Source organism: Boleophthalmus pectinirostris, unplaced genomic scaffold, assembly GCF_026225935.1.
Source record: "Boleophthalmus pectinirostris isolate CB_2022bp ecotype Guang Dong unplaced genomic scaffold, ASM2622593v1 HiC_scaffold_4, whole genome shotgun sequence".
NCBI lineage: Eukaryota > Metazoa > Chordata > Actinopteri > Gobiiformes > Gobiidae > Boleophthalmus > Boleophthalmus pectinirostris.
The window spans coordinates 21,184,781-21,212,702 of NW_026571353.1; the positions used below are offsets into that span (position 1 = coordinate 21,184,781).

Sequence of the window (27,922 nt, forward strand, 5' to 3'; positions counted from 1 at the left end):
ATAAGCTTCCAATTAAACTCTCTAACTTTCACAAACAGTTACTGTTGTGTTGGTCCTTAATATATAAGCACAACTTCTCACCACAAAAATATTACATATGGAATAACAAAGATATATGCTTCAAACACAAATCTCTTTTCTTAGGAAAATGGTTTGACCAGGGTATCATCTGTGTACACCAACTGTTTAACAACAAAGGCATCACCTATTCATACAGTGAATTTCTCAATGTTTACAATTTTCCAGTAATGCCAAAAGAATATGCAATAGTCTTTGACGCCATTCCTTCAGGAGTGAAAATGCTGATGTCCACTTATGTACATATTTCTAATGACGACACAACTAAAACAGAGCTGTTTATTGGTAACTCTGCCCCATTTTTAAGCTCTAAAACAAATAACAAATGTATAAGAGAACTTATCACAAGAGAATCTATTAGTAGACCAGCTTCTGTTTTTGTCTGGAATAATACATTTACGGACATTGACTGGAATGATGTTTGGCTTTTGCCTAGAAAATATTTTGTAACTAACAAGACTCGTGAGGTCTGCCTGCATAGATGTTACCCTGTTAACGCTGTTATCTCAAAATTTCGCTTAAACACAGATCATCTTTGCTCATTCTGTCACAGCGTTGAAGAAACGGTCACCCATATGTTTTGGGAATGCTCATACACTCAAATCTTTGGAATGACATATTTTTGTTAGTGAATAGAAAGCTTGATACAAACCTACAATTTAATATAAAACATGTCCTTTTTGGTGTCTTTGAAGAAGAAATTCCTGCTTAAAAAATATATGTGTTGAATTTAATCCTTATCCTATCAAAGTTTCATATTCATTGCTGTAAATTTTCTAGTCAGAAACCCAAATTTGTCATGTTTCAGTCCCTTTTGTCCTCTTATATAAATTCTCTAAATTACTGCACAAATCCCAAAGCCTTGAAAACAAAAGCACTTTGTAAGGAATTTGAAATATGAATGTATTTAATTTTCTACAGTTGTATATGCACATTTATATATTTACACTGTGATGTGTGTTATTAATTGCACTGATCGAGCCTTGTGAGCATATGAACACTTAAGCCTCCAACAATGTTTGTGTTTATACCATTGTATATTACTTTGTATATTTGAAAAAAAAAAAAAAAAAAAAAAAAAAAAAACATTTAATGCTGTAAAACCTCTTTATTTCCAAAACGATTATGGTTTAAGAACATGTAGCACAGTGTCGTGATTATAACATTTCGATTAGAGTGTTTCTTTGTTTGATTCAAGATATGTTCTTTTTTTGTTCTAATCTGAACTAAGCTCATAACTTTTTCTTTTACATATGTACAGAATAAGCAATTTTACATTACAATAATATATCGTGAGATAGCAGACACATATCTACAATGCAATATCACAACAAAACACAATACAAAATACATTTTTTTCATACAGCATAATAAAAAAAATAGGCTTCTTGTTCACAAAATCTCATAAATTGGATTCTTCATGTTGTTAAGAATCATTTTTAACATAAACTTTGTCCCTAGAAAATATTTTGATGGCTTCCTCAAGTTCAGAAAGTCTGCAATCAAGATGAGCCTTTCGAGTCTGCATGCTCAAGTTGTCCGCTTTGAGGGGCAATGAAAGTAGCTCAGTCACCAAGGAGCGGTGGCCTATGGGAAAATCAAAATCTTTGGTTGTATACATACGTAAAATGTGTACATGCTGTAATAAAAAGGTTTGCTTACTTTCTTTGAGGGATTTAAGAGTTTCCTGTCTCTCAGTCTCAGGCATTAGTGTGTGACCGACTGGAGCAGATGGATCAGGGGCATTTCTCCTTCTCTCTTCTTCTTCTCTCCTCCACTGCTCCTTTCTTTGTTCAAGGCTGTGTACAAAGTCAATATAAAAGTTTATAAAAAGTCCAGTTAATGTATGATCTAGCATAGTTTTTTTTTTATTTGTATGCAATGCTTTTTGAAGCCACTTACTACTGAGGGACTTGACCTTTGACAGCACTAGGAATAGGTTTTTCCTTAAGGCTTGACAAAGACTGAGAACGACGCAGCAGTGTTTTTCCCGCAGTCTTTGCATTATGTTTTATGAAGTTTACGGTCTGGCCTTGAACCAAAAACTGCATAACAATAACACAGAATAAATAATAATATACAATATTTTAACAATAACAGTTAGGTTAATCTCTACTGACCAACCGTGCATAAAGAAAGAAGTATTTAAAGAAATTGAAAATGTAAAACTTTGTGGCTCACTCTGTTAGTATGGTTGCACATTTGTTTTTATTTTTATGTTATTTCATGATCTATCACATATGTATATCATTACTGAGCATTTTGTTCATTACAAATGCTAATATTGATCTTAAACAACTTAATAACAGAACAGTTGATTCTAACAACGTCAAAAGCTAATAAAAGTTGATTTTGCATAATCTTCTACTATGGATTACTCACTTGTGGATTCTTGTCATTTGTGAAATTACATGAGACTGAACGTTGCAAAACTTTTGGAGTTTGTGATGCTCCATGTGCCTTTAGAAAGTTTTGACACTGAGGTTTAATTGTCAATTGAGAAACCTGTATTAAAAACATAGAAATTATGACAATGCGATGCTAAAAATGGAAATGTGATTGTTTCCCCTTGTGACCTATACCTGTAGCTGGGCCTTTACTTTTGAAGGAATATGAAGGTACTTTGAAGAAAGAGCTTTGACTGGAGTAAGGCGGGACTGTGCGTTCTCAGCCTGCTGCTCTCTGTAGCGTTTTTGGATCTCCCTAATTCGCCGCACATTCTCTTTACCAAAATCCTGTACAAGATTTCCTATGGGTAATAAATTCAAATGAGACTCTTTTGCAATTGTGAATTAAGTAGTTTGCATATATTGTTGAGTTAAAACATGAGCTTACTCTGCTTAGGAACAGAAAAGAAAGGGGCGTCATCTATCTTGAAGAGCTCACCCACAACTCCTTTTTTTCCTCTTTCCAAAATATGAGCAGCGTTGGGACCAATGCGAGGATGCTGAGCAGTAGTGCGAGCACTGTAGAAGCCTGGATGTAACACAGGGTCTGGAGCAAGTGGTCCCGACAACAGACCCCCGTCATGATGCCCCTCTAAGCGACCACGAGCTGTATAAACATTAAGGCGAATGTTATTTGCTCATTTATAATGGAATAATTACTTAATAGGATGTGTAGGTCCAAAAAAGCAACAAACCTGAATTTGGACGTTTGTAGAATTCAGGGAAAAGAGAAGGATCAGGAGGGATTGGTCCAGATATAGATGAAGGACCCTCACACATTGTTCCCTGTAAATGAAAAATCTAAATTACTGAGGCTGGCTTTTACAAATTTGAAGGCTCTACATTCGCTAATAACATACAATATCATGTGCAACCAGTTAAAAAGACTTCTTACTTACAAACTTACAGTCCAGCAAATAGTAAGAAATGTGTAGCTAAATATAGGAGTAGTGGAACACAATTTTAAGGTAAACTAGAGGATTAAAATGTGCTATCATAGAAGGCTAACAGCGACAGGTAATGTTGGCTAGGTTAACTAATTAACTACACAGTTCCTATCTTCTACTTGGTTCATTAAACATAGGAATAACTCTAAGCTATTGTTATAAGCTTATTGTGTGGTTCGACGATGATAAACTACATTTAAAAGAACAACATAAAGATAATCCCCTGAACAGTTACCTGAAGCGTGTGTTTATCATGAGCTGCTGCAGGAGTCCGGAGAGTCTGTCACGCTGGCGTCAGCACTTGTTGTGCTTCACCATGGAGACGGCGCTCTGACACTGACCAGACCACAGACTGACGTGCTCATCTCCAGATCATACGAAGAAGATGTTTCATACATTTAACTAATCCTTTAACTATCCTGCAGATATCATTTACGGAAAATGCTATTGCTTACCGTAAATAACTGTAATATTAGTCCAAGTTCACCGCGGTAAAGAAATAATCTATTTATAACGCAAACTAAAGCTGATAAATGTTGTAAAACAGTGCCCCTTCCGGCATAGCAGTGTACTGTGAAAGCGGAATGCCCACAGAAAATGAAAATACAAAGTAGATTTTATACCATCAACTAATAATTTGAACTTATGTCTCATAAAGTGTCATAAGTACATTGAAGTTTCTGAACGCTAGCTGTGAAAACACATCCAGCATAGTTTTGCAGCTTAATGGACATTGTGTTCTACTGCCTCTTGCCGAGGCTCTCCTCCTATTTCAATTAGAGCCCTACTGATCTTCTGCATGTTTTTCCCCATTTTCACCAAATCAGTGCCTTTAGCAAATGTTATAACGTTATAAACTATATAAAAGCACATGTCAGTTTTCACTCTAAATTGCTAATATTGCACAATGGCCCCGCCCTCCAGGCTCAGTTCAGGCTGTGACGTTGCGCCTGGTGTTTGTCTGTGAGCTTCTCCTTCACTGTGTCCCGCTGCTCGGAGCAACTGCAAACTGTGCACACTCCGTCCCGCAAAAAACAGGTAAAGAATCCTGATCTTATGTATTCTCTATCTGTTTATCAAAACGTTTGGGCAGCTTTTGGCTTACTGCATGTGGACCCTGTCATCAGTCATTACCACAGTCTATGGTCAGAACACAGGGACAGATCTGTTAGGAATCGACTCGTTTTCCGTTTTAGCTTCAATACAGTTTTTTTCTCCTGGGAATACTCTCATTCTAGATGTGTTGCGAGAAAATAAAGTAAATTCTCTATCTTTCGCTTTATTTCTATATTCTGTGCTGGTGATCAATTGGAACAGAAACAATAGGCCTGTATTTTGGTGAAACAATGAGCCTACATAAGAAATAAAAGTTTATAAAATACAGTGTTTGAAATACTATGCTGGAACAATAGTAACAGTGAACCCTTGTCCATATGAGGAAGGGACAGGGTCCATCTGTGCAACATGATGCCATAAAACTTAAACATGTTATCCTTATCAGACTGTTGAATTCTCCTTTTGAAGCCTCCCTTGTCTGTAGGTCATTGTGCAGTACCTTAGTGACCTGTAGCATTTATTTTGAATGATCAGAAGTTTAACTCATCCTGCCACAGCTTGAAAATGTGTCTTTACTTGTTGTGGCCTAGAGGTCCTTATGGTCAATGAGCACGTCACTCCTTCATATACTACATTGAAGTTATAAATTGCACTTGACCTTATCTCACACTCAGACATACCTCATGTTGGAGGCCTACCAACACATGCTGCACTAGTAGTTGGCAAAATGATTGGCCACTAGTGTCACCGCCTCTGTTTATCTGACAAAGACACTCTATTACCACCCTAAAGTAGTCTATAAACAGTATAATTCAAAGTCATTATAATAAAATCCTCATAAACATCCTGACAGGTTCAAAAATAATAATGCATATTTTTGCACTTGTATGATAATGAGCCCTGTTCTTGTCTGCTTTTTGTTCTTGTTTATAGTTGATATTTGACCTTTGAGCTTCACTATTGCAGCGGATGACAGTGCTGTGGAAATGGTTGCCTAAGGCTGAGCCCTATTTACAGTTTTAAAAAATCAAAGTAGCTCATGGCTTGCAGTCTTCTTCTCTAAAGTTTTCAGTCATTTGAAAACAATGTTATTTATATGAATAAAGTTTTAACACCACAAAGAAACAAATAGTCTAGTCTGTTTTAAAGCCATACTCACTTGTTTTTTAGTGTCAGATTCACCTGGGCTAAATATATCCTGGTAGTGAGGTGGACTGTCGAAGGCTGAGGAAAATGACAGGGTATAACTTTGCTTTACAGACTTTGCTCATGCTTAAAAAGTTACACTTCTATAGTGATTAAACTAGATTTTTATTTTAAGTACATTTAAATTGGTCTGTTTCTGTTGTCTAATGTATGCAGCATGTAACTTTTTTCTGGGTTGTTGCTTTATTGTTGTTGCCTTTACATGCATTCTTTTTAGCAAATATTCCTATGTGCACAGCATGCTGTCTCTCTCCAGGAGGTCTGTCATTTCCTTCTAAAATTCACAGCAGTAAGAGCAATATTGTGCACATTTTTCAACTGTAGGACCAGGGAGATCACTTTTTTACTGGCTATCAATATTCAGGTGTTTCCATAGTTTAAGAGGAAATTAAAGTCTCAGTATTTTATAACAGTTTTACTCTAAAATCAAGGCAAGGCAAGTTTATATGCGCAGCACAATTCGTAGACAAAATGCTTTGGAAAAAAAAAACTAAACATTAAAATCACAATACAAAAACAAACACAAACAAAGCAACACATAAATAATCATTCTAAAATTAAAAACAGTAAAAACATGAATCCAAAATGTTTAGTTTTAGTATTATAAGCCACTCATCCCAATATTCCGTAAATTAAGGTTTACCATGCCCACTTCCACTTTTCATTTATGAAGTCATGGCAGAGAAAGGAGTGAAGATTGTGGTGCCACCTGCAGTATCAGTGGTGCCCGCTGTGCAAGCTGTACCTGTGGTGCCACTGGACCAGCCAGAACAAATGAAGCAATCAAAGAGCAAAGACCATTGTAAGACATGTCAGCACCACGCACCAAAGGCTCATGGTGAGTCAGGGCATGTTCATTTGAGGCAGAGGACTTCAGTGCTGCTGGCTGCATTATGTTGTGTTTTGAGAATAAGGATTCATTTGACTGTTACATTAAACTCATCTTTACACTGGCATGGTGCACTGCATAGGTTTGCAGTAGTCTGGCAGCTGCTGTCTCTAACATGCATCAACAGTAAAGATGTTGCCAAACTGCTTCTGGAACATGTCAGCTGCAGCTTTCTGTAGATTTCACATTGATACACATTGCCTCTGGTGTATTCAGAGTATTTATTATACGTCTTATTATTACTTATTTTCTTGAGTAGTGTATCAGTTGCTTGCCAGTGGCATGTTGCCAAGTTGTGTGTGAATATTACTGATGCAGTGGATCTTGGACTTTCATTCTCACTGGCCAAATGCTGTAGAAATAGGTTCATACAGTGCCTGGTCAAAAAGTAAAATAAGCAAGCACACCCGATTGGACATCTCATCATAAAAACTTTATATATATATATATATATATATATATATATATATATATATATATATATATATATATACATATATATATATATATATATATATATATATATATATATATATATATATATATATACATATAAACATTGTAATGTAAAATCATTTCCAGTATTTATACTAATAAATCTGCTCCCTCAGGAAGTATGACTGTCCCTCCAGCATACGCGGACTTGGGCAAATCAGCCAAAGATATCTTCAACAAGGGGTTTGGTAAGTTATAAAACACAGTTCATGGACAAGTACAGTGTGTAATTTTGACATAGAATATGATCAGTTTTGACAAGACCATAAAGGTTGTCTGATAAAGGATGTCACAATATTAGCTTTTTCTATAGTTTTCCTTTTCTTTGCATTTATTTACAGGCTATGGAGTGCTGAAGCTGGATATCAAGACAAAGTCTCAGAATGGTGTTGTAAGTGGAATTCTTTTAGACATGTCATGTGATGATTTGCTGGGAATGCAGTAGCTGAAATGTCTTCTGCTTTTCAGCTACTTTGACATTATTGAATAAATGTGCTTTTATTCACTTCTACCATGTCTTTAAGGTATTGCATGAAAAAAGAAAATAATGTATGGTATGATGCACAGAGGTGAATGTATTGATTCCAATGCAAAAAACACACTTCTTCTTATTCACCTAATATCTTCAAAGGTTTAGATTAATGCAGTATCACTTGGGGCAAAACTCTTTGTAGTTCAGGCTAACCCTCTGTCTTTTGTCTTTTTCTGCTTCCTGTGTGGATGTCCTTTCAGATGGTAAGAATGAGTATGTATGTAATGATTAAACAAATGCTTTAAAAGGTAAACCAGTGCTTGTGTGAGGATCTTGCCTGCACTGTTCAGATTGTCAATGCACTAGAGATAGACCGATATATCGGTTGGCCCCAAAATATTAGCAGAGCTTATCGGGCATTAGTTGCTCTGGATTGTAGAGAATCAGTATTGGCATCAGCCATGAAAAAAAACAAAAAAACATCGGTCGATCTCCACTATGCACAGTTGTCACCTCATGTCTGCAGCTTATATCACTTTATAGTTCTCAACATAATTTTTTTTTCACTTGTGCCCTTGTGTAGTTCAATAGACTGATTGATTGTTGTAGAATTTGTTGTCTGCATCTCAAATAGAGAACAGGGATCAATGTTGAGCCATTATCTTAAAAGAAATGGAAAATAGCATTATAATTATAAGGTGTAAGTACTATTGTAACGGTATCTCAAATTATTTTTACATTTGGTTTTGTCCTTCAGGAGTTTGCCACCTCTGGCTCCAGCAACACGGACACAGGGAAGTCCGGAGGTCACCTGGAGACCAAGTACAAGATGAGTGACCTGGGCCTCAGCTTCAACCAGAAATGGAACACTGACAACACTCTGACCACCGAAGTCACTGTGGAGGACCAGGTCACAGCAAATCAATTCTGTTACCACTTAACAACTTTATGTTTTTTATATTACACATCTGTCAAGTAACATTCTTTAAATATATGATTGCAGTAGACATTTACAAAGTTTGGGTTTAAAACAAGCAACGCCATAATCATATAGATACAGATATAATATTTAACCATCATTAACACATTTTCTTTTTTTTTGTAGATGGCTAAGGGTTTGAAGCTTGGTTTGGACACATCGTTTGTGCCTAATACTGGGTAAGTATAGTCATTTGGATTATAAAGATTATGGAGTAGTCATTATCTTCCTTTATCTACTCCTAACAGCTCTGCTAGGCCTTACACCTGGCATAAGAGACCCTTCTCTCTCAAAATGTAGCATTAATAATTATTCTTGTTTTATTTTTTAGGAAGAAAAGTGCAAAATTGAAGACTGCATACAAACGTGACTTCATTAACGCTGGTTGTGACCTGGACTTTGACATGGCGGGGCCCACTGTTCATGCAGCTGCTGTGTTGGGGTACGAGGGCTGGCTGGCCGGGTACCAGATTGCCTTTGACACTGCCAAATCTGTATTGACCCAGAACAACTTCGCTATTGGATACAAGGCTGGTGACTTTCAGCTGCACACTAATGTGTAAGATCTCTTAAAACACATAAAACCCTGGCAAATATTTATAATGCTTATCTATATTAAAAAGGACATATTTCTTTTTGTCTTTAGTAATGATGGCACAGAGTTTGCTGGTTCAATTTACCAGAAGGTGAACAGTAACTTGGAGACAGCTGTTAATTTGGCCTGGACAGCTGGCAGCAACAACACACGCTTTGGTATTGGTGCAAAATACCAGCTGGACAAGGATGCGTCTGCCTCTGTAAGTAACTCACTTTGTGATGTATAGAGAGAAAAAGGAGAGAGATGTGTAATCATGTTTTGTGCAATTATCTCTTTGAACTAAAGTGTTCAAATAAAGATTTATGTGTATTCTTTAGGCAGCAGGTCGACCAAAACAAAATAAAACTGTGCTGGAGATTTAAGTGTTACGGTTATGCTTAAAAGTGCAAATATCTCCCCGTTAAATCGGTCAACTGATATATCGATCAATCTCTACTTTTTCTATGCGATAATCAATATGTTTTTCTTTACAGGCCAAAGTTAATAACACTGGTCTTGTCGGGGTTGGATACACACAAACACTCAGACCAGGTTAGCATTATATTACTATTCAGAAATGCATAATTTAGCAGCAAAATTTTAACTGTCAAAATTAACTAAATGGTCCTTATTCTACTCTTATCAGGGGTGAAACTCACTCTATCAGCTCTCATTGATGGAAAGAATGTGAATGGTGGTGGACACAAGATCGGCCTGGGCTTTGACTTGGAGGCATAGACAAGGAACACCTGAGAGAAAGGTCCAGCAACATGCCTTTCCTCTGAGATGGAAACCCCAAGTCATAAACTGTCATCCAGTCAATTACACTTTTGGCCTTAACTCTTCCACCTCAATGACCATTTGTACTGTAATTTTAGACCGAAGCATTTTTTTTTTAAAATGGTTTTCAGATGTACAATTTTAACAGCAATACAGTTTCATATATTTATATGAGAAACATACCATACCAGCTGTTTGAATATACTCAAATGTATCTAAGTGCACTTTTCATTTATTTCATTATGAAGTCAGGCGTGAAGCACCTTATTACTCCTCAGCTCATTTCTACTCTTCACTGGGATTTTGAACATTTGTAATAATCTGTTCTTCTAGATGTTGTGTTGTTGCATGCCTTTATTGTAACCTCTGTGTTACATTCAATAGGAAATATAAACACATTGAAGGCTTGGGAATAAATAATAAACAGTTAATGGTCTAGGTCTGAGTAGCCAGAGCACCTCTTTACCTCAATACACTAACACAGTTTTCATGCTGTGAGGATTTTCCAACTAAATTGTTTATTGAAACTTGTTTCGTGAGGTACTCTTTTGCATGTTGTGTATCCCGTGTGTCTTGACTAAAAACGTGGCATTACAGTTAATTTGTGCAGTGTTCAATAGATAATAGTCAGAATTTAACTACTCTTTCTGACAATAAACTCATGGAATAAAGAAAGTCAACCAATATGCCCATTACTTCATGTTTATCAACACTGGGAGATAAAATAGGGTGTAAAAATATGTATTTATTGTAATGTACAAAGATTAAAATGCACAAGATACAGGATATTTACACAATTCATAAAACAGCAATAATCCATTGACTAATACAGACTTTTTTCCCCTTTTTTTTTTTTTTTACAGTTAGGGGACACTGTTGGCTGAAAAAGCTCTGCTATGTTAAAGACCAACGTGCAGTATTGATTTTGACCATCTTTCCCAATAGACATAAAACAACCATAAACAAAGGTTTTTTTTCTTTATTTGAGTCTTTGTCTCAAAGCTAAATAACGGCCTATGGTGGAGCTTTAATTTTTTTAGTAAACGCTCAGTCTCTGCAATTATGCATAAAACACTCCTAAACTAACGATTCTATTACCAGCAGTATTACATTTATAGAGATCTGGCCCTACCAGTCGAGGTTGTATTGCCATGGTGATTATTGTTTCTAAAATGTTTGGTCTTTGTCATAGGTTTAAATTCTAAAATACAGTTATTCTATAAGATGCATACAGATGCATTCACACAGTGTCCATACGGAGGCAGCAGAGTACAGCACAATCTCCATTCTTCATGACAAATCACTGGAGAACAGAGAGGGAGCGGGAGAACAACGAGGGAGTGGGACGCCCCAAGCAACACCAGTGGCGGAGTTAGCAATTTGGGGGCCTTGAGTTTGGGGCCCTTACTGTAATGCACTTTTTCTGTTTGTTTTTTTTTTGTTAATATATTTATTGTCTGTTTTTTCCCTTTGTTCTTGAGACATGCATATCTCTATTTATTTTAATTATGGTGGACTGGAAATCTCTCGTTTAATGTAATATTGAGAGAAAATCAAATTGCTTTGAGGCCTCGGCCATTAGTGGCACTGAGGGCAATTGGTTGAGGGCCCCTCCAGGTTTGGGGACCGTAGGCAGCCGCCAACTTTTGCTTTTTTAATGGAAGGCCCGCCTCTGCACAGCACCACGTGGTTACATCAAAGGCTTAAAGGTTTTATAAATAAACACAAAACTAAAAGTGACAATGACTCATCTGTTCATTTAATAATATTTCATAATATTTAGGCAGCACATCTTTGCAATATAGCCAATGTGTTTTCTTTCAGTGTTTCAAGAGTTTTATCTCTATATTTTTAAGTATGCCTATGATGTGTGTTTGCGGACTGGTCCTGTTTATGCACATGTACATACTAGCAGATATGTGCATGCAGTGGTCTGAATGGTCAAATTATGAGTGCGTGCGAGAGATTCAGATGCCCTCCCCTGGAGAGTGAAAGGAGCGAGGGAGGGATACGTGGATCAGCGGTCAGGGGACAAGCGCTTCAGCAGGTAGAACACAGATTTGTAACACATTAGATACATATCAGGCACTGTTATTGTGCCAATAAAAGTCCACACAAAACATCTAAACTCTCCTTACGTCTGTGAGTGTGCGGGCCTGGGTCAGGAAGGCACAGGCATATAATTGTGTTCTTCATACTGTTAGAGAGCAAGCTCTCATTTGCAAGAGCTCCACATTACACAAAAATGTAGGGAATATTTTGAATAGTTTGTGTTAGGTTCGGCCAGTAGGCTTCGTGTCGTGCGTGGAATCGGGCCACTCTGGCGATCGGTGCATAAATACAAAAGTGTTAAGTTGCGTTTAGTCCCAGTGCTTCATTGAACCAAAGCCTCGCTCCTGTGCTGTTGGGTCACAGCCACAGACTGTGAGCTATAGAAGTCTATGGTTATGGACTGCTGGAGCCTCTGTGCTGCACTGAGAAAGAGGCTGTGCTTGGCGACTTTCAAATGTATAATATTGTAGAGAATAATGAGTGGAATAAACAGCCCCTGTCCATGTTTTGGCTAACCTCTGCTTAAATGCACAAATCTGAAGGTAATTCTTTTATATAGGTGGATTTTCAGATCATTTCCTGATCAAAAACTTCCTCAAACTCTCTTCACTTCTGTGCCTCTCCACGAGTGTCGCTTTTCCCTGTGTCTCCAGACTTCATAGAGCTTACAGCAGGGTCCATGCTAGAGAGAAGCAAAGCGTGGCGCTTAGGACGAGTTTCATAAATCTCCCACTTGGCGTAAAGAACACCTACACAAGGATTTGTGCATAAACAAGCTTTATAAATGAGGCCCCAGGTCTTCCTGCAGCCACTTCCATTCCCGCAACATCTGATCAAAAAGTACAGGTTTTAGACCTAATATATTCATTGTTTATTACTGTGTTGACAAAGAGAACAAGGAAATATACCTCCATACTGCTTTCTGACTCCTGAATTGTGTCTTGAAGCAAACTTTGGAGCCGACTTTCAAATGTTCTGCTTTCCTCCACAAGAGACTCATCTCTGCTTACAGAATACAACCAAAACTCATTATATGGCCATTTCATAATTAAACTAATATATTTTTATTCATATGCGCCTTTATGAACATTACCATATTAAGCTTTTTGATATAAACAAAAGTGACAAACTCACAGTTGCTGAAGGCTGTGTCTTGGAGTTACTAAATGTGGCACAGAGGTCCGTAAACCTTCTGGACTTCCACTTACAGGACTGCGGACTTTACTCTGCACACAAAACATGGTTGATCATTCTATGCTCACTCATTCTAAAAATAAAATGTGAACAATCAAATTTTTATATGCAATATAAGAGGGGATTTATGAGAGGAAATGAGTTATGTTATAGTTACATTATTTTAGGGTCCTTATTTACATACTTTTTGTGCTTATATAGAACTTTGAAATATTTTAGCAGTAACATTTGGGGGTTGTGGAGTCAAATAAACACATGAACACATGACTCCTTATAGACTAGATTAGAAAATTGCTCAATTTTGTAGTACGCTACCATTCAAAAGTTTGGGGTCACCCAGACAATTTTGTGCTTTCCATGAAAAGTCACTTTTTTTACCACCATGAGTTGTAAAATGAATAGAAAATATAGTCAAGACATTGACAAGGTTAGAAATAATGATTTGTATTTGAAATAATAATTTTATTCCTTCAAACTTTGCTTTCGTCAAAGAATCCTCCATTTGCAGCAATTACAGCATTGTAGATCTTTGGCAATTTAGCTGTTAATTTGTTGAGGTAATCAGGAGAAATTTCTCCCCATGCTTCTAGAAGCCCATCCCACAAGTTGGATTGGCTGGATGGGCACTTCTTGTGTACCGTACGGTCAAGCTGCTCCCACAATAGCTCAATGGGGTTTAGATGTGGTGACTGTGCTGGCCACTCCATTACAGATAGAATACAAGCTGCCTGCTTCTTCTCTAAATAGTTCTTGCACAATTTGGAGGTGGGCTTTGGGTCATTGTCCTGTTGTAGGATGAAATTGGCTCCAATCAAGCACTGTCAACAGGGTATGGCATGGCGTTGCAAAATGGAGTGATGGCCTTCCTTATTCAAAATTCCTTTTACCCTGAACAAATCTCCCACCTTACCAGCACCAAAGCAACCCCAGACCATGACGTTACCCCCACCATGTTTGACAGATGGAGTCAGACACTCTTCCAGCATCTTTTCAGTGGTTCTGCATCTCACAAATGTTCTTCTGTGTGATCCAAAGACCTCAAACTTCGATTTGTCCATCCATAACACTTTTTCCAATCGTCCTCTGTCCAATGTCTGTGTTCTTTTGCCCATATTAATCTTTTTCTTTTATTGGCCAGTCTCAGATATGGCTTTTTCTTTGCCACTTTGCCCTGAAGGCCAGCATCCCGGAGTCGCCTCTTCACTGTAGATGTTCACATTGGCATTTTACTGGTACTATTTAATGAAGCTGCCAGTTGAGGACCTGTGAGGCGTCTATTTCTCAAACTGCAGACTCTAATGTCCTGATCTTCTTTCTTAGTTGTGCAGCGGGGCATCCCACTTCTCTTTCTACTCTGGTTAGAGCCTGTTTGTGCTTTTCTCTGAAGGGAGTAGTACACGCTGTTGTAGGAAATCTTCAGTTTCTTGGCAATTTCTCGCACAGAATAGCCTTCATTTCTAATAACAAGAATAGATTGTCGAGTTTAACATGAAAGTTCTCTTTTTCTGGCCATTTTGAGCATTTAATCGGCCCCACAAATGTGATGCTCCAGATACTTGACCTGCTTTTAGCGAGGTCAGTTTTATAGCTTCTCTAACCAGCTAAACTGTTTTCAACTATGCTATCATGATTGCACAAGGGTTTTCTAATCATCCATTTCCATACCATACCATTAGAACACTGGAGTGATAGTTGCTGGAAATGGGCCTCTATACACCTATGTAGATACTGCACCAAAAAACAGACATTTGCAGGTAGAATAGTCATTTACCACATTAGCAATGTATAGAGTGTATTTCTGATTAGTTTTGAAGTTATCTTCATTGAAAAAAACAGTGCTTTTCCTTCAAAAATAAGGAAATTTCTAAGTGACCCCAAACTTTTGAATGGTAGTGTATATTTACTCTGTAAAAATACTGTTTATGTTTTAAATTGATTGTGATAGTGGCACATGCTGGTCTTATTAAGGATAATGCATTCATTTGCAATTTATCCAACTTCAAATTGTATTATCATTAAAGGCCTCATTCTGAATTAAATAGATCAGTTCGCAAACTGTAATATGTAGTAGGTGTTAGCCTACTTGAGATCTCTACAGATTTTGTGTTTGCTTAATTCAGAGTCATTTCTACATTTCTGTTCTCCTGTGTGTGGTTGTCATGGTTATATATCTTCCTTACACAGGCCACTTTGAGCAGGTTCCAAAGTTCCCTCTGTCTTTTCTCCTGCAGACTCATGAGGATTTGTTCGCTCTCCACCATCTTTTGCACCACCTCCTCCATTTTGGGCAGGAGCTCCATCACACGTTGTCGACACAGAGCTGTTTTACTGCCAAATAAGACAAAATGCTGGGTTTCAAATGACATAAAATCATCAGGTTCAACTGTACTTGTAAATTTACTTTAGAAACATTTCTTATGAAAATACAATAGGAAATCATGCCCTTTATATACTTTAAAGTATACTTTGTACATTTTTATAGTTCCACAGAATGACACCAGCAGGATGGTAATGCCAACTGGCCAAATTAGTAGAGTGGCAAGCCCACTCATACAATGCATGTTTTTCAAGGTATTAATTTTAGTAATGACAAATACTGAATAAAAGCAGAATGGATAAGTTATAAGTTATAAGTTAAGTCCAATGGGACATGCAAGTAGAGGATCCATGCCCCCGAATTTACATAGTGCATTTTAAACCCAACCTATTGGACATGCTTCTTATGAAGAACATCCACACATTGTTCAGTACCTGAGATGTGTGTAGAAGTCTCTGACCTTCCTCTCAAAAAACTGCACAGCCTGGACTACAAGTCGCACCACCTCATGGCTGTCCCCAGAACATCTTTGGTCTAAGAAGAGAGTGAGATAATACTGACACATTTCCAAACAAACTTATGGACTATAGCAAAGTTTTAATTCTTCACCTCTGGGTTTTTCTCTGAGCTTGCGGAACATTTCCATTGCTTTTCCTTCACTGTAAATCAAACAGGAAAGTCACAACATAGCGGTTTCTTCAGGTGTTGATTTGGTTTATTTTGGTGAACGAGAACTACGATTAGACTTACAGTGTATCCAGAGCCTCTCCACTTCTCTGTCTCTGCACATCCACAATATCAGGCTGTAGGTGCATCATCTCATCCTCAAGTTCACTGACCTTGGCCTAGACACAGTTAAAAGTTACTATCTTTGTTTCTTACTAAACTGAACAGGCCATTATTGAAGCATACCTGACCACAACTTATAGCAGTCTGCTCCATCTCCCTCCAAACAGACAAGAGTTTTTCTGATGCTGAAAATATAAAATACATTTATTTACTTTACATAGAAAAGCACATACGGTATTATTTTGTGAAGGATGCCTGGGTTTCAAGCAGACAAACTTAAAATACACAACCTAATTACATATTTTAAAATGTGTCTGAGCAACATGTTTGTACAAGGTACATTACAAAAAAAGGAGTAGGTAGAAGTTTAGAAAACGTATTGAGTTGAATTATATAATGTGATGTAAGCAATAACTTGAAGACAATATTCATCAGACACTACAGTGCACTTGCCCCCCTTCTGTGACTTTATATACTTTATGGTATACTTTATACATTTTTATAGTTTTAGGGAATGACACATTTGAAGTATGGTAATGCCAACTGTAAATCTAAACATAGTTCTCATTTACCAATGTAAAGTAAAGATATAAGACATATCCACATTTAGATAACACTGTAATGTTTTACGCTTAATACAATATGTTATATAATATAATCAGTATTCAATGTATTTCTGAAAAATATGCATTTCTTCAAAAAATTCCCTGTCCCTAGAAACAAATCTTTACAAAGAGAAAGGAGATGTGAATTTCTGACAAATGTACCAATTCCAGTGGCAGTCTGCTCCTGGTATTTGTCCATGTCTATGTGAAGACTGGTTGTGAAGAAATCCAGTTTAGCCATAAGCCTCTGGTGCATTGACACCATTTCAATATTCTGTTTGGATAAAGAGGAGTTGTGTCTCAACAGACTCATGCTGAAAGTAAAATCATAACAAATAAAACAGTTACCTAAACAGTGTCAGATACATAAACATGCATTATGTGAATTATTCTTTCAGTAACATACATAGCAGCTTTCTGGCCTTGCTGCAGCCTTTGCCAGTCTTCTTTCAGACAGCGAATGGTGTGCCAAGCCTGCCCACAGGTCCTCCTCAGGGGACTGTATTGCAAAATGTGACTGGGGTCATTTTCTACAACAAAAACAAAGAGAATTTACTTGATTACAAGAATTTCAAAATTGGCCTTAATTTTTTAATGGCATATGAGTTCCAAAGGTTAGCTTTCTTAGTTTATTTATTTTTTTTACAGTTAGTTTAAATATTTTTTTGAAAAATGTACTCACGAACAAAGCGTATGTTTTCAGGGAGAGGGCGAGGAGTAAACTGAGGTTCATAGTTACAGGACGATCGATCAAAAAGGAAAACCATTGGGAAATCATTCCTTCGTCCGTCTATTTCCTAAAAACAAAGGAAGCTTAGGGTGTGCCACAGCATTAACACACTGCATAAGTATAAGTGTGAAGATTGTCATTACAGTGTAGTCGACAGCACATTGCAGAGTCAGTCCCTGTGGCTCTAGGGCCAGTCCAGCCTCTAGCAGCAACTCCTGATTGGCCACTGGGATGTTGGTATCTTTTTCAATTCTTTGCTGCAATTGAGCCACTGTCTCATGCTCTGACACAGAATAAACAAGGGTTTTTGTTGTCATCATGTTCAGGACACGTACCAACTAATGAACAGAGAAAAGTGTTGAGAATATTGCAACAGCAGTTCTAATGATTTTTGCAAAACCTTTCAAACCTTGAGTTTCAATATGAGCTCTAGTTGAGAAAAACAGTCACTGGGTGTCGCATTTTTATCCTTTCCTCTCTCCTGTGGTGACCACTTCAGCATCAGCTTTAGCCACCGCTCCAACTTTTCCAGCAACAGACTGTTAAGAGTAATAGCCTTAGAACCAATATAAACTCTTATTGTACAAATTAATGTGTACAAGTTTTACCTGTTGAGATTATTGGGCTGGGGCAGGTGCTTATAGAATCGTACTTCTCCTGAAAGGTCCTCTTGGACAACAATGTCATCATCCTGCTTTTGTCTGACTTTGTTGTGCCTAAAACAAGAATATGTTTACATGTTTCTACATTGACATTTAGCATTATATCTGAAGTTGTTCATTCATGATACACATATCATAAGATAATAAATATCCATCCACGGACGGAGGTGTTTCTATTTGATGCCCATTGATTGGCACAGCATGCACATCCTAGTATTCTTTCTTTCTTCGAAACTATTGTTTAAATATGAAGCTGGCAGGCTGAAATCTAATCATGTAAAAATATTGAAGTACTTCTAGTCAAGAGCACTAATGTTGACAGATGATATAATGGAAAACCAACAAAGTAGAAAGCTTAAGCATGTACCCACCAAGGAACAGGCTGCCAGGTTGGTAAAAAGGGCCGAAATCCTGTGATGCACTCAAACACCAATGTGCCAAAGCTCCAGTAGTCCACAGTGTAGGTGTATCTCTGCCTTTCTATGAGCTCTGGAGCCTAAAGAATGGAACATTCACACACTCTTTCTAATGTTTAAAATAATGCTTTTGCTGTTACTACTACTCACCAAGTACTGCAGTGTTCCCACAAATGATATACACAAACTGCTTGCGTCCAACTCCTTTACATATCCAAGATCTATAATCTTGTGAATCAACTTAAAAAATAGAAGAGAAAATAGTAAGAAAAAAGAGCAAGTAAAACACATGTGTGCCCTGTGACAAAGCACAGTACAGCATAAACAGCATGTAACTTACTTAATGTGTCTGGGCATAGTTACATAACACGTTTACATTCTCTGTATGTTGCGTAGATACAGGAGACGACATAAGTTAAAAAAAATAAAACTAACAGGCATTTTTATCATTTCCGTCAGGATTTGTTTTAAGATGGGAGGTTTCCACATTAACTATTAGGAGCAGCAGTTTATATGTTCAGATTGCGCTGGTTAAATGTGCCTGCTCCACACAGGGCCCATGTACGGACAAAAAGCCTTTATATGACCTCTTTGTTTTGGTTTGGTTGGATTTGGCAAAACAACACAGTTCACAGGCTCTCTAACTCACTCGCTTTTCTCCCTGCTGAAGCACAATGTTTTCTGGTTTCAAATCTCGATGGATGATTCTCTTTTGGTGAAGATACATCAGAGCGGACGCTAAGGGGGATGAAGGAGAAAAGTGTTGATAAATACAATTAATGCAATTCAGTTAATGACTAAACAGCAGCTTTTGATTAACAAACACTCACATTGTACCAGCCAGTTTTAAATGTGCATGGGAACATGAGCCGCACTGAATATTATCCACAACCTCTGTTGTCCACTGCCATCTCCCACAAAAACATGAGCACGACAGATAAGAGCAAAACGCGCCACTATCCTCTACATACTTCCCCATCATAGATGCCACACTCACCACTGCTGTCTTTTTGTGTATACTTATTTTACATCAGGGTATCCAGTGTGTAATTCTTTCTTCCTGTGCTCTGTGAGCTCCAAGCATGGTCAGTGTCAATAAATCCTTTCCTAGTAACCTAGATGTTTTTAAATGATTTTCACCAAGTCTGACTGGACACTATACTTTTCTGAATGCAGAACATTACTTCTTCATATTTATGACATGTTTGATGCAAATAAAGCCTTAAAATTATGGTTTTATTGATGTAGTTTGTGTAGTTTAATAATATTTCTAATATTAAATTCAATATATAAATGCTGAAATGTGAAAGCCTTCTGTTAAGGGCTAGAAGTCTCAGAATGTTAAAACCATGCTTCGGGAACATTCTCCAAGAAGATAGATATATTTCATACCACAGTGTGTAATATTATAGCCAATGAAACAACATTTTTATGGAAACTAAAGGAGTAAGTTTTGAGGAGCCTGCTCACAGTAAGGACACATGTTTTTCTATGTTTTTCAGTACAATAAAAACATCTAAAATGAATAACATAATTTTATTTCAGTCCTTTTTTTTGGCATAAAAAAGTTACATCGTGGGGCTTTCAGTTTCAATCTTTTCAATAGCAAAGACTGTTGCACTGTGTGAGTTTTGGGTGTGTATAATGTACATGCCTGTGCCTTGACTCGTGCTGTTGAGGCACTCACAAGGGGATCGCACATTATCAGAAAATATTCTTGTAAAAAAGGAGGGAGTTTCAGTGAATTCTTTTTGCTTTGTTGACATTCATTTGATCAGTACCATATGTTCCTAAATGAGTTTATTCAGTTGACCCTCATGCACGTTATGTAAGTAATGATAACCAGTCCCCAAGGTGACTAATATCTTTTACCTACGATCAATAGACATCACTGGAAATGGTCATAGACTAATGAGTCTATGACCATTTCCAGCAAAGGAAACTACTCATGGCTAGTTTAGTGCGTCATGCCAACAACCTTTTCATCGGTATCGCTCGTATGACGTAAAACTGCGACTAGTAAGACTGGGACTGAGAGATGTAGTCATGTATTTACTTACAAATGTCCTGTAGGAGAATCAGCACCGCCCCCTCCCTCATTCCACAGCAGTTGTCCAAAACATTTAGATGCTGCAAAGAGCACAAATGCATAAAAACACAGAAGTTGGTTTAAACGTGTACTTTAATCTGCTCATATCATTTTCTAATCTTCTAAAAGAATACAGACATTTGTTTAGTTACTGAATTTTTTTTTATAAGTCTTGTGAAATTGGATACGACGTTTTAGAACAGAAAAACTTCTAGGACTTTGCAAGACAATACTTTAATTGTTTTTTATGGAGAGGAATAGCACGGACTTCTCTAAAACAAACTGTGAGATTCAACCATCTGGCTGGTTTTAAAATCTTTTGTTTTCGTTTCTGGTGTTGTGGTCCTTGGGTTTATACTACCACAAGACGTGCATATTGACGCAGTTGATGGCCCGTATGGGCACTTCTGAAATTAGGACTGTCCACATAAACACACACCCACTATGAAGACACACACGCACACACATACAGACACTACCTTCCTGAGGTCTCCACCCTGACAGAACTCCATCGCTAAAAGAGGGAGGTCATTGGTGGCCATTAGCTTCTCCATTCCCTCGGGAACTTCTCTGGCTGCGACAACATTTACGTGGTTTAACCTAATAAAAGAGAAAAACATCCAATATATTATAAGGCTTTTGTTTCAGCAATTATTAAAAACACATGTATAACAAATGAACAGGTTACACAATATAAGATGATGTACCTTTACTTGATACACATTCTTCTACACCTGTTTTTTATAACTCTCAGCATGTGGCTTAGGTTAAGTTTAGGATAAGATAACACTCCAACTTGCATCAAGTTTTGTACTGCTCAAACTAAATACTTATGACACATTACTTTTCCTTAGAGATGGATGCTGAAAATATATGACAAGACAATCTGACAAAAAAGTGAAAAGCATTTTAATTGACAATTTTACTGACACAAATGTAAAGCTTAAAGGTGCAATGTCTAACTTGTGTGCTGAAGGGTCAGTCACCTACTTGTCTCCACAGAAATGTGCCAAGAATGTTCCACAGCATGACCATAAATTTATGAATCGCCATGAAGACTAGCAAACCAAATTACAGGTTAGATTTGTGGAGAGGCGACTCCACTCAAAGTAAGAATGGTTATTTTTAAGATATTTTTGAGCAATAAATAATAAGTGCAAGACAAATTAGTTTAATACCATACTTTGGACAATTTAAACCAAAGTGCACCTTTAAGACTCACATTTGCGTTGTCCAGGTTTTAGCCATCAGCATCAGCAGTAACAATGTAGTATTAAGTATGTATTTTAAACTATAAGGGTATGTGGGTTAATAGGGTGCAATAACATAATAGTAGGTTTTCATGTATATGTCGCATGCCAATTTGGTTTGGCGTGGCTGTGAAACAGTGGCTCTGACCATGTCTGTCTCAAATCAACACGCTTGTTAAATGTAGCGAGGAGCGGTTTTATACCCATGTTTGCACCAGGGGATGACAACAAACACACACATATTGGGTTTCCGTGCTTTTAAGAGAAATTTCTTGCATTCATTATTGCCCTCAGGCTGTTGCTATATTGTCCCCTATTTTATTTTAATAAATGAATAGGTATTTGAACTCTTTTATTCCTACTGTCATTCGCCTTTTAAATTCTACGTAGATGTAATGTATTTTTATTTGGTGCTTCTTAGAATTAATAAAGCTGTTTGAATCTGAAACTCCTTAAGTTTGACTATGCAACTTTTAAGATAGGAGGGTCCGCCGCCATCTTGTCTGGTTTAACTTAGCTATCTCCATTGAGACAAGCAGGACAAGTACCAGATCCGATGTGTGTAGAGGCATCCCTACTCACAGTAATACTGCATGTTATAGGTATTTTTGAGCAATAAAAACACCCATAGTGGAAAAAATGCTATATATATTATGCTTAATGTCTAACTATGGAACCTTCAGGCCAAAGCAACAACATCACCCTGGAGTCAAGCAGGTGGCAGACCTTCTACCAGAAAAATTACATAATGCCGTTTTAAACTATTTTAACCAATAACCTAATTTAACTTATGCGGTTGACCTAATAAAGTATTTACGTCATGGGACTGATTTTTGTCCCCATAAAAGAGGCAGGTCCCCATGATGTGAGTGTGTACACAGATTTTAGTCCCCACGACGTGATGAATACCCGCCCACACTTTGGCCATCTACAACAAACACTTGAAGCCACAGCGGCTCCATACAACTATTGTGAACCGACACCCAAAGTGACTGTTAATAGACAACACAGATGTGGGTGGAAATGAAAAAGCCACAGAACAAAATGAGGAGGTGGCTCATTACCCAGTCAAAAATAACCTCTAACCGACCAAAATAACCAAGGCTTCAGTGTTATTATAATTATTTCATGTCTTGTGTGATTTTGCACATCGTTTTATGGTTTCTCTCATGGAAAACAAACAAATGGGTACATATGATTCATGGGTTTTTGGAGAATGAGAAGCAAAAACACAACACATCCTGTATCTCAGAGCAGATTTCATAAAAGTTATAAAAACAAAAAGCAAACCTGTAGCAAGAAAGAACCAATATTAACAAATTCCCCAAGAAGTGACGTCAAGGAAAACTACAAATTTTGTAGTACTGTTACTTAAGTTTTACTTACAAATACGCTAATTACTATATTGACTTATTGTTCAATATATGAAGGCTGGAAAAATATATTTTGAGGCTAAATAGCTATTGTAGGTATATTTCTGTTGCAATAATGGGGAGGTTTCTGGTCATTTTTATGTAATATGATGTAGTGGAATGTAGTGGGATGAAAAAGTCACTTTTAGGACAAATAATTGGTTCTTCCTGCTGTTTATTTGTTGCAGCTCAGACCTTTTAATGATACTGTATTTAAAAACTAATTTACTGGAATTATCTTGCATTATTTACATTATGACAGTGACAGCTTTAATGTTACTGTTTATCATGATATTCCTCTGTAGCAATATATCGTGCGTCAAAATTTGATCGTACAAAATGTGTTAACATAGACTATTTAACTTTTCTGGTGGAAGACATGACTCCTGCTTGTCTCTGTGGAGTAGTTCCTTGCCTTAAATATTCAACAGCACACTTAAACTCTTACTTATGAATACACTTCTTCACTTCTATGGAAACAAGCAACAATGCCTGTATGTGAAAAAAGCCATATTCTGCAACATTTCAGACAAAGCAATCTTTACTGAGCAATCTCCACTGAGACATGCCAGCAGAAAAATTACAAAGTTAACCTTTAATTACTACTTTGTGTCATCACCAGTAGTAATACAGCTATATTCCTAACATTCCCCGTGCAAAAACTCATACCAGGACAATAAAAGGCATTCAGAGAGATGGTGGGTGGGCACTGTAGGCACAGGGGAGTTTTAATGCCGTTTATTTTGTATCTGTAGCAGGTCAATGACTGACAGAGTGAAACTGACCTCTTCATGATCTGAATCTCCAGACACCAGCGCTCTTTGTTTCTTTCACTCAGCTCCTGGCGACACTGTTTAATGGCAATCTGCTCCTCTGTCTCCTAAAACAGCAGCAAAATCATGTAGCAGTCATTGGTTTAATATAATTCAACAATACAACAATAAGAACTAATATGCTAAATAGTTTGAATAATTCTGCATTTTCCTGCTTCTGGTGTCAGTGGTATAATAATTTTGTTTGTTACCTCATATCCCCACCCACAGCTCTGTACTTACTTACTATTCTTTAAAATATTTAGGCTCCAGATAATTAGTTTAGCAGTTTTTTTTTAGATTATTAACTTGTTTAGATACACTTCAATGAATAAAATGTATATTACAATATAAATATCTACCCTTACAATTAAATTATGTTATATTATGCAAAATTGACTTGTGAGCTTTAAGCCATGTTATAATGGTGTTACCTAATCAAAAACATAGACAGAGTTGTGTTTTGTCTCATTCACACATGTCTGAGTAACTACCCCTTTATTATTATTCTGTCTGCAAATTCAAAGCTCAAAATGCTCTCTTCCACCTTGTGATGTCATGAAGCGGTAGTTTTCAAGTTAACAGTTACCTTTTTTTACATTTTGTTTCCAAGGCTGAAATGATCCAAATGATTCTTGTGAAGGTGCAGGTCGTTTAAAAACACAGTGGAGAACTTCCTGTATTACCACATGACATCACAAGGTGGAAATGAGTGTTTTCAGTTTGAGAGAAGAACACAGCCAAAATATGCAGGATTTCTGCATTAAACATGTGTGTATGAAAAGAAAACACAACTCCAAATATGTTTGTGATGAGAAACAACATTATAACAGTTCAGAAAATAGCGTAATACTAAATGCCAGTAATAAAGCACGATATGTGTTCTTCACAGGATAAGCGAAATGATTAGTCACCAAAGCTGTACCTGTCACTACCTGTTTCTCATGATATCATTTGTAGCTACACCACTGTGTTTCCTGCAAATCAGATTCAAATTCTAAAAATAGTTTAGAGTATTGTTGGACAAGACGTTTCCTCCTTGTGAGATTTGGTCATGACTAAAGTGGAAGTTCTACTCTTTCTGTAAATTACTTTTAATATTTGTCATTCAACCAATCCATGAGGCCAGTAATAAAAATGTGTACACTTACAGCATTTATTATGTTAAATCCAGATATAGATTAGTCAAAAAGGGTTGCTTGTAAATGTAATAATTGTGACTACTTGACTTTTAATTTAATAATCATAAAAACATAAAAAGTCAGCAGCATATATAAAGGAATATATGATTTCTAGTCTTCATCAACAATACACTTTCAGTCAATAATACACAATACAGTTTCAAAAGTGGGTTTTCGCTTTCACTTTTTGGTTTGGGTGGTCCTGCTACTTATTCTCCAGTGCCACTTATAGCAGTGAAAGGGCGCTCTAAGCTTGTGTGCCAGTATCTGCTACTACTATTACTCCTGTACCACTGTCACTACATGCTCTACTGCACATGTCTCCTGCAGAAAAAGCTGCTGTCCTGTCTGGTGTCATGTCAGTCGATTGCACCATTACTTCTGTACCAATTTAAACAAATTTATAAAGACAACTGAAAAGACTGAACACAAATGCCCCCAAAAAGAAAATCATATTCTGTAGATTACAAGCTGCAAATAGCAAAATATGCAGCCGAAAACGGTAATTGAGCCATAGAAACAAAGTTTGGAGTGAGTGAGAAACTTGTGACAACCGGGAGGGTGCAACATGCAACTTTCCTAGAAGTCATTGCATGGATCGGCAAAGCTTGGACATCAGTGACAACCGAAACCATCCTGTCGGGATGGTCAGAATAATTCTAACTGGAACTGATGCTGAGTCTGACGACAGCTACGCAGAAGAGGAAGTGGCGCTCCGTTTACCTCCGGAGGTTGCGGAGTTGTTCAAAAGTGACACCGAGGATGAAGAATTCAAAGGATTTAGTGATTTGGAGTGAGATGGAGAGTTTGGTAAACTTGTTATGTTATGTGTATGCTGTAGTTATCTGAACAACTGTTAAAACTTTAAGTTAACAGCCTGTTGTTGTCTATTCTATCGTCATTACTATAACTTGCCTTTCAAGATGAGATGCCAGTTCCTGGTCTCTGATTTTATAAATACATTTCCCCCAAAAAGTGTGATTTATAGTTTGAAAAATATGGTTTTAATACAGAAGATATTGATATCCTGTTCCTTGAGATTTTTGTACTGTCTGCCACGTTTAACAGAGTTTGTGAAAACCTAAAAGTTACATAATATGTAATAAAGAAACAATGAGGAAAAGTCGATGTGTTTTTTAAGGTAAATATAAAGTACCCCATAGACCAGAGAGTATTTTTACCCTGTTCTGCCATTTTGTGACGTTCCCAAAGCCTCCGGTCCCCAGTCGCTCCTTTAGCTCCCAGGGGCCACAGGTCAGCGGCTGTTGCAGTGGGACCCGGTTCATAATTATTTAACTCTCCAGAACTAGGACAAAAAACAAATACTTTTACAACCCCTCTAAAATTAGAATATGGTCACTTTATTGACATGTTAGATAATAAAAACAGTTTCTTCTCAATATATTAACATAATTGCACTACAGTTTTGCAGATCTAAATCTTACACCCAAGCATTTACTGTCCTTTGTTATCAATGTAAAATGATTGATAGGAATTGATAATAAATAATTGAAGTAAATCTGCATAAAAAATTTAACCAAGCAAAAGTAAAAGTAGAGGTCTCATTTTCTATTCACCTCTGCAAATAGGCTGATATTTGCTTTTGTATGCATTGCATTAAGTTTTAAATTCTGTTAATGAACCAACAAAGATTTGAAATCCCACTGAGATCCTTTCTACAGGGGGGCTCTTGTTTTCACCTCAAATAGGTTTTAGATCAACAATAAGGCCCGAATGAGCAACTTTAACAAAACAGATATACTGTTTGGAATAGAAAACAGCTGTTTTAACTAAATCTTGACAGTACTTTGTAAGCGGACACATCTGTAGTGTTATTCACGCGTTATTAACCTCATGGATGTTTTAAAAACTACCATCGTTACTTTAGATGAGGGCTCTCACCTTATTCACCGTAGACACGCAGATTTCGCGCTTCAAACTCTTTGTTTATTCAACAAAAGAACATGTCTGCGTTTATATCGAGCTAATTACGACTTTGAAATATTTGTTAGACACTTTAGCGAGCAAAGAAATCTTCCAAATTTTCTACTTCCTGATACTCATATTTCCTGTAAACCTGTAGAACCCGCCCCCTGAAGAGGGCGCACCACTCAGCAGCTCAGAATACACAGACCTATGCTGTGAGCCCATAGACTGTACTAAGTACTGTATACAGTCTATGTGTGAGACTCTGGCTGCTCCAGTGACTCCACTGTTACTTACTTGCTACTTTTTTCTTCCAAAATGTCCTTTTTATTTTGAAAATAATCTAGAGATCACTGTCAATATCGGAAAGGGTGAAAGGCGGTATATCTAGGCTACATCTGATTTTAGTAGGGCCATTATATCATTATGGCGTCATAGCTTTTTAAACTGTAGAAAAAAAGTCCCAAACCCATACACTTACATCTGTGTGACCACTTAGGACACCCACACATCAAATTGGAAATGTTTAAAGCATTCCTGTTTATTCCAAGTTTGGAGAGG

At 37.1% G+C, this 27,922-nt stretch overlaps 3 protein-coding genes across 4 annotated transcripts; 1 reads left to right on the plus strand and 2 right to left on the minus strand.

Annotated features, from left to right (window-relative positions):
- Positions 1-1,471: 1,471 nt before the first annotated feature.
- On the minus strand, positions 1,472-3,821 carry enkd1 (enkurin domain containing 1). The gene is made up of 8 exons (XM_020917841.2): positions 3,708-3,821; positions 3,221-3,311; positions 2,914-3,132; positions 2,661-2,827; positions 2,461-2,583; positions 1,981-2,123; positions 1,741-1,877; positions 1,472-1,665 (listed from the first exon to the last, which is right to left on the minus strand). Exons 2-8 carry the CDS (start codon positions 3,303-3,305, stop codon positions 1,505-1,507), a joined length of 1,035 nt encoding a protein of 344 aa, XP_020773500.1. The 5' UTR covers positions 3,306-3,311; positions 3,708-3,821; the 3' UTR covers positions 1,472-1,504.
- A 594-nt stretch (positions 3,822-4,415) lies between these two features.
- vdac3 (voltage-dependent anion channel 3) lies at positions 4,416-10,606 on the plus strand. 2 transcript variants are annotated; one of them, XM_055161358.1, is made up of 10 exons: positions 4,453-4,510; positions 6,408-6,572; positions 7,235-7,306; positions 7,460-7,509; positions 8,348-8,500; positions 8,696-8,748; positions 8,901-9,128; positions 9,216-9,366; positions 9,641-9,698; positions 9,793-10,606. In XM_055161358.1, the coding sequence occupies exons 2-10, from the start codon at positions 6,410-6,412 to the stop codon at positions 9,882-9,884; spliced, it is 1,020 nt and encodes a 339-aa protein (XP_055017333.1). In that variant the 5' UTR covers positions 4,453-4,510; positions 6,408-6,409; the 3' UTR covers positions 9,885-10,606. The 2 variants fall into 2 exon arrangements, with proteins under 2 accessions (XP_020792992.1, XP_055017333.1); XM_020937333.2 differs by lacking the exon at positions 6,408-6,572 and having other exon boundaries at positions 4,416-4,510.
- Positions 10,607-11,663: 1,057 nt separating this feature from the next.
- ikbkb (inhibitor of nuclear factor kappa B kinase subunit beta) lies at positions 11,664-27,515 on the minus strand. The gene is made up of 22 exons (XM_020919603.2): positions 27,338-27,515; positions 26,617-26,741; positions 24,228-24,322; positions 21,260-21,380; positions 20,752-20,821; positions 19,341-19,429; positions 18,842-18,931; positions 18,647-18,771; positions 18,222-18,329; positions 18,023-18,152; positions 17,757-17,951; positions 17,566-17,680; positions 17,290-17,413; positions 17,046-17,197; positions 16,402-16,463; positions 16,240-16,334; positions 16,099-16,148; positions 15,924-16,023; positions 15,353-15,500; positions 13,113-13,204; positions 12,887-12,980; positions 11,664-12,807 (listed from the first exon to the last, which is right to left on the minus strand). Exons 2-22 carry the CDS (start codon positions 26,719-26,721, stop codon positions 12,757-12,759), a joined length of 2,211 nt encoding a protein of 736 aa, XP_020775262.1. The 5' UTR covers positions 26,722-26,741; positions 27,338-27,515; the 3' UTR covers positions 11,664-12,756.
- Positions 27,516-27,922: the final 407 nt, after the last annotated feature.